Source organism: Saccostrea cucullata, unplaced genomic scaffold (genome assembly GCF_032062105.1).
Source record: "Saccostrea cucullata isolate Sc308-1 unplaced genomic scaffold, CSIRO_AGI_Scuc_v1 ctg4213, whole genome shotgun sequence".
NCBI classification, from domain to species: Eukaryota; Metazoa; Mollusca; class Bivalvia; order Ostreida; family Ostreidae; genus Saccostrea; species Saccostrea cuccullata.
In genome coordinates this window covers 35589-47089 of record NW_026934684.1, presented here as the reverse complement: position 1 = coordinate 47089, position 11501 = coordinate 35589, and the positions used below count along the sequence as shown (strand labels likewise).

At 32.7% G+C, this 11501-nt stretch overlaps 2 protein-coding genes across 2 annotated transcripts; one reads left to right on the top strand and one right to left on the bottom strand.

The window, feature by feature from the left end:
• Positions 1-1181: 1181 nt before the first annotated feature.
• LOC134241178 (uncharacterized) lies at positions 1182-3851 on the top strand. Its single transcript, XM_062723254.1, has 5 exons — positions 1182-1373; positions 2155-2334; positions 3320-3429; positions 3525-3616; positions 3815-3851. Exons 1-5 carry the CDS (start codon positions 1199-1201, stop codon positions 3849-3851), a joined length of 594 nt encoding a protein of 197 aa, XP_062579238.1. The 5' UTR covers positions 1182-1198.
• A 4144-nt stretch (positions 3852-7995) lies between these two features.
• On the bottom strand, positions 7996-9006 carry LOC134241177 (uncharacterized). Its single transcript, XM_062723253.1, has one exon. The coding sequence runs from the start codon at positions 9004-9006 to the stop codon at positions 7996-7998; it is 1011 nt and encodes a 336-aa protein (XP_062579237.1).
• Between the last annotated feature and the right edge of the window lie 2495 nt (positions 9007-11501).

Sequence of the window (11501 nt, the reverse complement as noted above, 5' to 3'; positions counted from 1 at the left end):
CTGTCACAGGAGCAGGACATAAATAGGGATGAATAGTATATATAGTATGCTCTCATATAAACTTTTGTTCCTGTGATCATCTTATTGTATATTTGCTGTATTCTACAATTGCCCTCAGTAAACCCCAGAATGAATCATGAATAGTAAATTATAATATACCCCTAAAACTTGAGAATTTAGAAAAAAATCCATTTGAAATATTTCTTAGGAAGTGAGTTCTTCCACATATACTTTAAGTAATCTTATAGTAATAATTTATACGTATATTGATATAATAATACAAACAACTGGTATCATGTATGTACTCTTTTTAGTGGATGATTTTTACAATACAGATGTGGAATACATTCACTTCTTTTATAGCTGTTCTGCTTTATGTAAAATATACCGGGTAATCCGGATATAATATTTCTCCTTATATATTTGAAAGAATCTAAAGTCCGATGTCTGCGCCAATGTCCCATGGTGACACGATTGTCCTATGGCTTGTACCCCATGAGACACGCCGCGTTGCAATGCAATGGACAGACATGCCAAAGTCATATCCTGTGGTGAAACAATCAAAATTTATAAGGTCACAATATTCCAACCTCAATCTTCGACGTTGTTGTGCTGCATTTTTTCCGTTATTTCCAGATCAATTTGGCAGGGTATGCTTACTCATCCACGTCACCTGATCCCACTTTTGATGTTTTGGAGGTCTGTTTTTCTCTGCTCCTATTTTGCATTGTATTAAGGACTTTTGGCTTGAATACCCGAGAAATGTAGATTTTAGTCTGCATTAATACACTAATTAACTAGAAAAGGTTAGTATCGCTACCATCAAAATGATTTATGACCTTGCACACTATTGATGAGAGGTGGTCCCTCTCCAAACCAGGATGCTACACATTTTCCTGCCGATTAGAGGTAGTCTGGAACCTACAGGAGAGATTAGGGTCAGCCTCATAACCACTTGAGAAATTAGCGCTAATAGCACACATATATTTTGCATAGAATATAAATGCAATTTACCTCGGGTCAGCAAATATAATCGATATTCATTAATGCAAATGAACAAAATATAGTGAGGTAGTATCGATTTTAGAAGTAATGATGAACTTGTGTTTCCTTTGCTTATCATACATTTTTTAAAAGGCTAGACAGGCACTTGACGATTAAAATATATGTGTTGCAAAGTGATTTTCTCAATTTCAAAATGTCCGATGTAGTCTTTGGGTTTTTCGCTACGGTAGCATTTATTGTTATAATCCTTTTTGATGTTGGAATTGTAACACCTTACTGGATAACGGTAGAAGAGACTATTCCAAATTCTACAAGAAGTTGTACTCATGGTCTATTCTACAGTTTGGGCTGTCCTGGAAATGAAACTGGTAAGATTATGTACTGTATGATTTTTACAGAAAAATTGCTGATAAGAAAAATTCCCTTCTTTTTGGAATACCCATTTGAAGATTTTGTTTTATAGGAAAATAAGATTGTATTTAGGAAAAGCTCGTCGGGTAAAATTTTCTTTGCCAGATTTGAAAATAAGATATAGCTCTTAAAACTCAGGCCAAAAGCTTATTTAAAAATGATTCAATTGATATGTTTTCATTTCGTTGTAACGTTTTATTAAGTCCTTGAAACTGTTCGAAAAGGAATTTTATTTTGTATCGATACACATAAAATCCATCTAGTACCCCAATGACGCGATTTCAGGTTACAGCTTACACAGCTATCGGTAAATGTTACTATTTGCAATATTTATCCCCCAAAAATCTGTACTTTAATATCATGGATATGTATTAGCCTTTAATAAGGGGAACAATTATCTTCCATAATGCCTTATATGCTCTTAAAACTTTCAAGTATAATCATTGCCGTATATATAAGTCACTTTTTTGTTAATGTACACTTCGAATTCGACATTCGTATGATTACTTTTGCAAAGATTCTTATCCGATAAAATCAAGTCTTCAGAATATAGCTGTAATATGGGACGATCTAATTTTAAATCTCCAGATAAATAAAGCAACAATGACATTTTCCCATTATGTCATTGTTCGTTGTTGCTTGTAGCTATTTGTAAGATATTTGTGACATACTGGTACTTTGAGATCATAACATTAATGTTACTCTACCTTTACCTCATACCTTTTTTGATGTTTACAGTTTTCGATAATTTAGTCATTGGGCTTAATATAGCAACATCCCTGTGTCTGACCATCTTTCCTTTATTCTGGATATGTATCAGATGTATTATTTGTTGCCGAAGCAGCGATGGAAAAGACAATAGCCGAGAATGCACAGATAGCTGCTGTAAATGTTACTCTTTGCCTTACACTCTTGCAGGTGAGCACACGTCTATAAATTTATAGATAACATGTGAATAGGCTTTGTTACCTTAAAGTTTGTAAAACTAAATGTAATAGATGTATGTTAAAGATAAAATCATTCTATTAAATTGTACTTAGGGAGACGAGTTAAGTTTTTATTGTCTAATACTAGTATTTCAAAATACTGTAAACGTATTACATTTTGCTGTGTATTCTTTTTAGCGATTTTGGCGGAAGGGAACTTCCGCTAATTCAAGTACAACGCTAACTGTCTTGCACATATAAACATAAATAAGAACATTTAGAAATGCGCTAAATCAAATCTACGCTAACTCGTTCAAAAATCAATTTCCGCCAAATATCGTACATGCTAAATATAATATATTTACAGTACATGCCTATTGAAATAGAGCGAATTTGTACTTTCGAAGCATTACACATATATTTTAAAGAACTGATTAAACATTTTTAAAACGATTTTTCAACAGATAGGTAAGTGCCTAAGATAGACGCTGTATTGTGTGTTCGTAGCATTATAACTTTAAAGTTCCTAATGAAATATCGTCATAGAATGTTTTATTCAAGAACAACAGTAAAATATGTGCTCTTGAACCTTTTTAAATGTAGAAATTTAAAAATATCATGATGAATTATAACTTATACCTGTAATATTTAATTGTACTCCACAAAAAAAGGAGAAAATAAAATTTTGACATTTTGAGATGTCCTTGAATTCTCTAGAAACCAAATGGTAGTTTATGTCTCTTATAAGTAATGCACATGTATACAGTACATGTATTACTTATCACAGATATGCAGTGCAAATACAAACTAAACAACACAATTTCTAGTCATAGCAATCAAAATCTCTTTTAAAAAAGAGTTTTGAATTGATACCAATATAATGTATACTATATGATGTCTATAACATCTATTTATCTATAACTTTGACGATAATCTTGATTTTATAGATATCAATAAAAACAATCATATATTTTTAGGTCTTCTTGGGTTTGCATCCGTCTTGACAGTGGTTGTTAAATTTGGCCTTAAACAACTTAGATGGTCGTTTTATCGTACCGTTGCCTCAACCTCTGTTATTCTTGTACAGGTATACTTCTTAAAGAACTTGATAATTTAAGAACTTGATAATTTTTATTACATTTCCAAGGGAATAGATTTCAGCCATTTCTAACCTCTTTTCAGACTGTGCTTCTGATAGTATATTCAGTACGGTCCAGAAACACAGATGAAAAATGTACAATATTTCTAGTCTACAGACGACGGCATTCATCTAAGTAAGTATTTTACCTCTGGTAATATGCAATATTATTTTGAATGAAAATACATGTACTTTTTGGAAATTTCAAGATTTACCTCATGGTTCTTAAAATATAATTTTTCAATTCAATAGAAAATATAGTAAAAAAAATAAAACTACTAAAGCATACAATAATCATACTATGAATGATAAATAATTTTCTTTTTCTTTTTAGAGGAAGAGCAAATAACTTTAAAAGACTAAAGGCATGAATATAAACTCTCTTTCCTGAGTAACATTTTTTTTTGTATTGAATTGAAAAACATGGGTTTAAATTCTTAAGTGTCGGATTTCATTTCATTAACTCGACTGAGAAATACTATTTTCTGTGTTCAATAATTCAGAAGTAAAAAAAAGCATAAGATAGATTACACAGTCAGTATGTCCTGGTCCCTGCTGACAAATTAGGTAACAACATTGTCTTTGTTTGTAAGGATCATTATTTAAATTATATTTTAGAGGAACTGGAATTAATTCTAAAAGGTGTAATCCAACTTATACCAATAGCTCTTTTTCGAAGCAGTATATTCTTTATCATCACTTTTATATAACTGTTACAATGTGTATATAAAGTGTATCAAAATGTTCTGTTGTGTGTTCGCCATCATATGGGTAACGTCTTCTGAAATACATGCATGTACAAAAAGGAAATACTAGTAGATATATCAGAATCTGTAATGTTTTTAATTTTGTGTTAACCAGTACAAATCTATCGAATCAACGTACGAGTGAAAATGAATATTTCTTCTGATATAAACATCATCGATATATCAGGATGTAAAATTTAAGGCCACAGCAGGAAAACTATTTTTTTTTGTGAATTTTTAGAATAAATTCTCCTTTATATGAAATTTATACGAAAATAGTTCTGCTCAGGACAGATAATTTTTCATAAATAAGCCTTTTTCTCTAGTGTTATTTTAGAAGCAACGTTTTTAAAAGTTCATTGAAATTTAAGGCATTGTCTAATCAATAAAATTTCTCGATAGCAATCTTTTCATGAGACATTTGAACAATTAACTGTTTATACTTAACAATACAATAACACCATCTCTTCTCCACCCCACCACCCCCCTCTCTCTCTCTCTTCTTTGGAACATTTAAATTAACCTTTGTGTTAAAAGACGTTGATAGTTCAAAATCAGTATATAATTTCAAATGTTTAGCTACAAAAACGGACTTGCTTGTTTAAGATGTCGAAACAACATAAATGTACCTATTTCATTTAAAACATTTCTCGTGATAAAAAAGTTATTGTTATTTTTTTTTAAAGTAAAAATCTCTCTGTTGTTTATGATTTGTAGGATCCCCCTCTTTTTCTCTCTTTCCTCATTTTAGAAAGAAAAAAATGTACACAATGACTTGATTTCCCAACAATCCTCGCATAAATAAAATTCAATATTTTTTCTTTTCATTTTCCAAACTATTTGCGCATTACTTTTTATATTCTAAAATGAATCTATAAAATAAAATTCGATCATGATTCATTTCATTATTCTGTCCTTTTTGTAGTTGCGTAACTTGTTCAAATCAAATATATTTTGAAAAATGTAAAGCAACTGTTCCTAGTGCCAAGCGTCATATATTTCTGTGCAGATATGAAATTCCAAAAGCTTACATTTTTTGAAGCTCCATCAATTGTGTTAAAACAAGAAGTTTAAAATAAATATGAAGTATTCAATTATTTTCAAAAAAAAAAAATCTCAAAGGAAAAGATAGAATTAAGGAAATTTGTAAATACAGTGGCTATAGATCACTGTTTTTACGAATCAATCAATCTCATTTTTTCAAGATAGCTTTTTGGGCCAATTTGTTTCTTCTTTTTATATAAGTGAAAAAAGATTTCAAACAAATGAATACTGTGGTTTTTCTGAAAAAAAAATTCCTTTCCACACACACACACGTACACAAGGAAAAAAATTTTTTCGCCTTTAGCAGGAAACTAATGTAAATTCGCAAAAATGAAGTTATCACTTGCGATTAAAAATATTTTATCTTACTTTGTTTGTATTTTCCCTTTCCACAATTAATACTAGTATAAAGTCCAAAAAGTTCGTGGACAAATGCTTAATTTTCTTTATAAAGCCCGCAATGGCAAACATGTAAAAAATAATATATCAAGAAAGACTATTATTTAGTTAATATTAAAAATAAAAACAATGCACACTATATTATGAATTTTATAGGTGTATATTTCATCTTTTGTACTTTGTATGCACGGGCCAAAATGTCATAACGCTAATTTCATGATAACGTCCAATATATAGGTATTTTTTTCCACTTAGCCAAAACCTTCCAGCATGTTCTTTTAAATTACCTACATTATTTAATATATTGCCAGCAACACATACACTTTTTTTCCTTGTATGCCGATGAGTTATATGGACTAAAATTCGAGGGTTGTCCATTTTTTAGACAAGCTTCCTAGATCAAAAAGTAATTAACGATACATTAAAAAAATACACATAGGTTAATCATTCATTACAATATACACATTATATTATAAAATGATAAATACATAATTATACTCACAAATTAACAAAACATGGCAATAAATACAGTCACGTATCATATGTGGTGTTGCCTTATGGCGCATGGATGATACGTCAAATGAGAATGTATATTGCAACGTCGTGCTTTATCTGATTGATATTAGTTGTTAAAAATGTCTGTCAGTTTGAACCAGTACATGAATTTTATTCTTTAAACAGGCGAGGGACAAATCTCACACATACGCACACATGGAGACCTTCTGAAATGTTATAATATGATATCTAGCTACTCTTTATTTTATTCAACTGAACAGACAATCTCGGATAGTCTAATTCATGGCGTGTTTTATTGAGTAAAATTGTAAGTTTGCCATCACTGTTTTACTGAAACATCCAAGTACAAAATAGATGTGTCATGCGTTCTTTTCTTTTGAGTTCAATAGGATATATCGTATCAAAGTACTAGATATAAATACTGCTAATTTAATATATATTAAAGTTGAATAGTTATTTCTGTTTCTAAATTAAATCATTGAATAATCATATGGTCTCTAGATGACCAGTGTTAATTCCTCGTATCCGTATCTCTGTTGCTTCTCGTATTTTGTGATTCTCGAGTTGGTCAAACACTTTGTGAATAGACAAAAGGGCATCCTCTTTATGGCCAGCAATTTGTTGACAGATACCTAAAATTTGCCACGAAATGTCTGCCGAAGATTGCTTCATATATAGACCCTGATCGTAGTGAAGGACATGCAAATCTTGAAGATCAATCTGTGATTTATTTGGATCCAAGTATTGGTGACACAAAAAGGATAAAAAGTAAAGCATGAATAATGGAGGGATAATCAATGCAATATTTCTATTCTTTAAAGTAATCATTTGCTCGAGCTTTAACTCGTCAATAAACGACATATTCCATTCAAGGTATATATCCTTGATAACAAGTTCATTTATCCGTGAAGATAATGGCAATCTACCTGCAGCTCTTTCATAATCTGATAAGTTTCTCATTATAAAGTAAACTACAAAACGTGGCATCTTAACCTTTAAATGATCCAGAATCTCCAAAGCTTTTGAGTAATTGTGCATTTTATAATGACAAAGTGCCGTAAAGAGAGAAGTGGACAGATATCCAAATTTGTTTGATAACGTCAACATATTAAGTGATGTTTTATACGAGATATACTTAGTCTTGCGGGATATTGTTGAAATACAATTAGCAAGTTTAAATGCAATACTTCGAAAGTATTCAGATGCAAAAATTTGAAGGCTAATTTTTTGATACATGGAAAAATAATTGTTACAAGTGATAAGTTCCTGCAATGCCTGAAGACGCCGCAACAAATGTATTGAGCAACCTGCAGAAAATTCCTTTTCTAATTCCTTGAAATATTCAACATCAATTGAAACTGAGGAGGCATCGTTATCATAAAAAGAAGAGCGTAAAAATGAGCAATTAGGGCTAAATGCTCTAATAGTAGAATCCCCAAATGACGGTAATGAAGTTCCATCTGAAATGCATATAATACTATGTGTTCCAAACTACTGTAAAATCACATATTTTCGTGGGGACAAATTTCCGTGGTTTGAGGAAAATCTCTTGGTTCGTGGGGATTTGATCAAGAATCAATGAATACTTATGTGTGACATTTTACATTTTGTGGTGGACATGAATTCGTGGGTCTCGTCATACCACGAAAACAACGAAAATTAAACCCCCATGAAAAATTTGTGATTTCACAGTATTTCTATTCATAGAGGGTAAAAATGCGCTTCTGAATAATGTATTTATGGACTGGGATTCCAGTAAACAGGAAGGACCACAGCTGTATAAATCCAAAAGCTGCTGAAGCAAACTACGCTATACGTCCCCTTCAACCTTTCCTAGAAACATGTTGTTTTCCGGAATGAAGAAATTGGGACACACTCCATGATATACGTAATTTATGATAGTTTGAAAACAGATCCAGAAGCATTTGATGAGATTTTTTGGGCACCAATTCTGAACAATGTTTTCTTGAACTACCCAGAGAAGTGTTGTTTTCAAATGATAAGAACATAGCACCCTTTCCTGAGCATTGCTTTTATTAATGACCTCATTTAGAAATAGCTTAAGAAGCCCGTAGCACAGAAATTGACAGTGATTCAATGAAAACATCAGGATGTGCTCTGCAAGTGAAAAGGAAATCCTCCATTCGACGTCTTCATACGAGGACAACTTATGACCAATTGCTACAGCATGACAACCACTATTAACGATTTTGCTTAGTGTAGCCATTGATGGCCATAGGTTACTTGTGCATCTCTCAATCCAAGACAAGGCTTGTGCAGGCCATATGTCTGACATAAAACAGCATGCGTGATCATATTGTTCATTAGTCACCTCAACTGTTCCACTAGTGCACGGACCATGAGATTCATCTTCTGGATTGCCATATTTAAGAAACATTACCTCCCGGTATTTACTGCTCGATATGTATAAAGCATTGTTTTCTTCAATGCATGCACGATGAACTCTATACTGGTCGGTATCATTCAGTAATCGAAGAAGTACAAAACCAGGAGGACAGCGTTCACTCTCCATCAAGATCAAAGTATTTTTTGTGGATTGGTAACGTTCAGCTTGAGATAAAATTGAGATCAGCTTGTGGTTTACCGGCCATTGCATTAAGTCAAAGTCTGATGACGCTAAACGGTATCCCTCTCGTGTGCTACCACTGATCATAGCTCTATCACCGTCATTTCTTATCCGATTTTCAATTATGTCTCTCAGTTGTACCAAATCTCTTCTCATTTTTACTATTTCAATACTACCAAGTCCGATGTTTAGTCCAAAATATAGGGCCTCTGATGTAAGCGGTAAATCTGTCATCCTGTAAAAAAACATCAATGAGTATTATGTTCCTTTGTTCATTTTGAAGAGGTATTTAGATCAAAGTAATAAATACCTAATTACAAATATTAAAATATTATAATCATAAATTGAAACTAGATGCTGTCATGAGACAGTAATACCCGCACTAAGGTGTTTGCCTCTAAATACACAATCCTACGGGCGGCTTACCAAGGAAAAAGTCAAAATAATTCTATATAATTCAGGCACGTAGCATCGTTTTTGAAAGTGGGGGGGGGGGGCAACCTGAGAAAATTTTTTTTACTAACCTAAAAAAAATAACAAGGAAAAAAAATGAAATGGGGGGGTGGGGGTGGGGGGGGGGGTGGAGGCCACTTTTTTTTCAAGGCAAAATTACTTCCAATTTTTCCCATATTTCCTTGCAATGTATATACTGTGGTTAAAAGTGGGGGGAGGGGGCAACCATCTTTTTAATGGACATTTTCTTATAGTACAGGTAATGTTGGGAAAAAAAGGGGGCAGCCCCCCCCCCCCCCCCCCCCCCCCCCGGTTGCTATGTGCCTGTAATTTACATATGTATTCATAAAATTGGGTATGAAATTATCCCTGTGACCTATAACTCAGAAACTCTTATATTTATTTTACATGCTTAATTCATTATATACCAGTTTGAATTCTATTGATAATGTAAATTAGATTTTGATAAATGTTTTACTCATATTAGGACCTTTTTAAATTTACTAATCCCCCCCCCCTCTCGACACCACAATCACACAGTACATACTTTTGGGAATAGGCTAGATGGAACAGTTTTGTTAAAACAGTGTTTGTTATGAATTAATTTAAAATTTGTTCTTGACATGTAAATTCTACATCACATCACGTTGCGTCACCCATTATCATATTTTTAGATTAAACTCCATTCGGTACACCTCGGCCGATTCCCACTTCATCTGATAAGGTGACGGAATCGACGGCACGGAGGTTTTCCGAATGGAATATCATTATAATATGCTGCAGAATGGTGTGCTTTGGATTAATTCATTTTGTGTTATAATTGGATTTATATTTCATGAAGTTTACAGGATCTATGGAGGTCGGTAAGTACAAGTTTAAGTATAGTGGGGGTAAAATAAACCCAAACGATTAGGTTAAACTTCAAAAAGGGTCAAAGATCATCGCATGCCACACTAGACGAATTTCATATTGTGAAGTTATCTCCCCTTGTCGATGTGACATTCAGTTACTGCCAATACTGGTGCGGATCCAGAATTTTTTTCGGGAGTAGGGAGGGGGGTTCACATCTCAGTCAAAATATTCATGCCTAGAATTTCCTGACAAGCAGGAGAAAAAAATCATACACTGAAAACAAATAAACAAAAAAACCCCAATGTTTTCTTAGTTAGGGGGAGGATGTCCAAAATCATTTTTTATTTGCTTCAGTATATAGTCTTGTTTAAATAGCAAAGGAAATTCCAGGGGGGGGTCCAATCTCCCTACCCACTCCCTATCCCTGAAATAACAATCTATTTTGTGATTCCAATTAAATAGTATATTTTTTTCCATTTGACTAATTATGTACATATTTTGTTTCTTGTGTTTATATTATGTCTGTATATTTGTCTGCAGAAATTATAACCTTGCCCATAAGTTTTAAGTGGGATGGGCTATACAATTGGCTTCCACATTTTATAGGTTTATTTCTTGTGACAATTAAGACCTTTTATTTGGGTACCATTAATTTTTACCTCTGATCACTTGACCTAGAATACACATTTTTACAAGAAAAATACCCAACTTTAAACTTGGCCTAAATTTTGATCAGTAGGTGCTAGGGCTTTCATGCTTAACATGTCATTGTGTATTCATTGTGAACTGTCAACAGGTATAAATATGTTTGACCTTGACCGTAGAGTTTGAACCACTTAAAAAATTAACCTTGGCAATTAACTTTTGAAGAGGAAGTACTAGGGATTACTTATTTCACATGTGCATTCCTTGTGACAAGTCTTTTTTCTGATACCAACAATTGAACCTTTTGACCTTGACCTTTGAGTTTGACATATATTTGAGAAACTTCAACCTTCGCCATAGGCTACCAGACAGGGACATCAGTGTTTCACAAACACATCTTGTCTTCATTATTATTTGATGGTGTCTCCATATGACGGAAAAATTCCAATGAGATATGTATTCACAACAAACAAACAAATTACTAAAGAAAATATAAAACATGAATATGTTGGTCATGCATATCTCTGCATGAAAAAAACCCCAGCTTTTCAAGTACTGCAACCATATTGTAACCCTTTCAAAACACTCATTTGAGCTTTTCTGGTTTCCTTGTCATATAACGTCTGTTGTGATATGTTGTCCATCTGTTTGTCTGAAAACTTTTTACATTTTTAACTTTTCTAGAACCACTGGTCCAATTTTACCCATGCAATTCATATAGAAATATGTACATTTGTATGTCAGACTGTTCTTCTGTCTGAATAAGATTAACCTTGGTT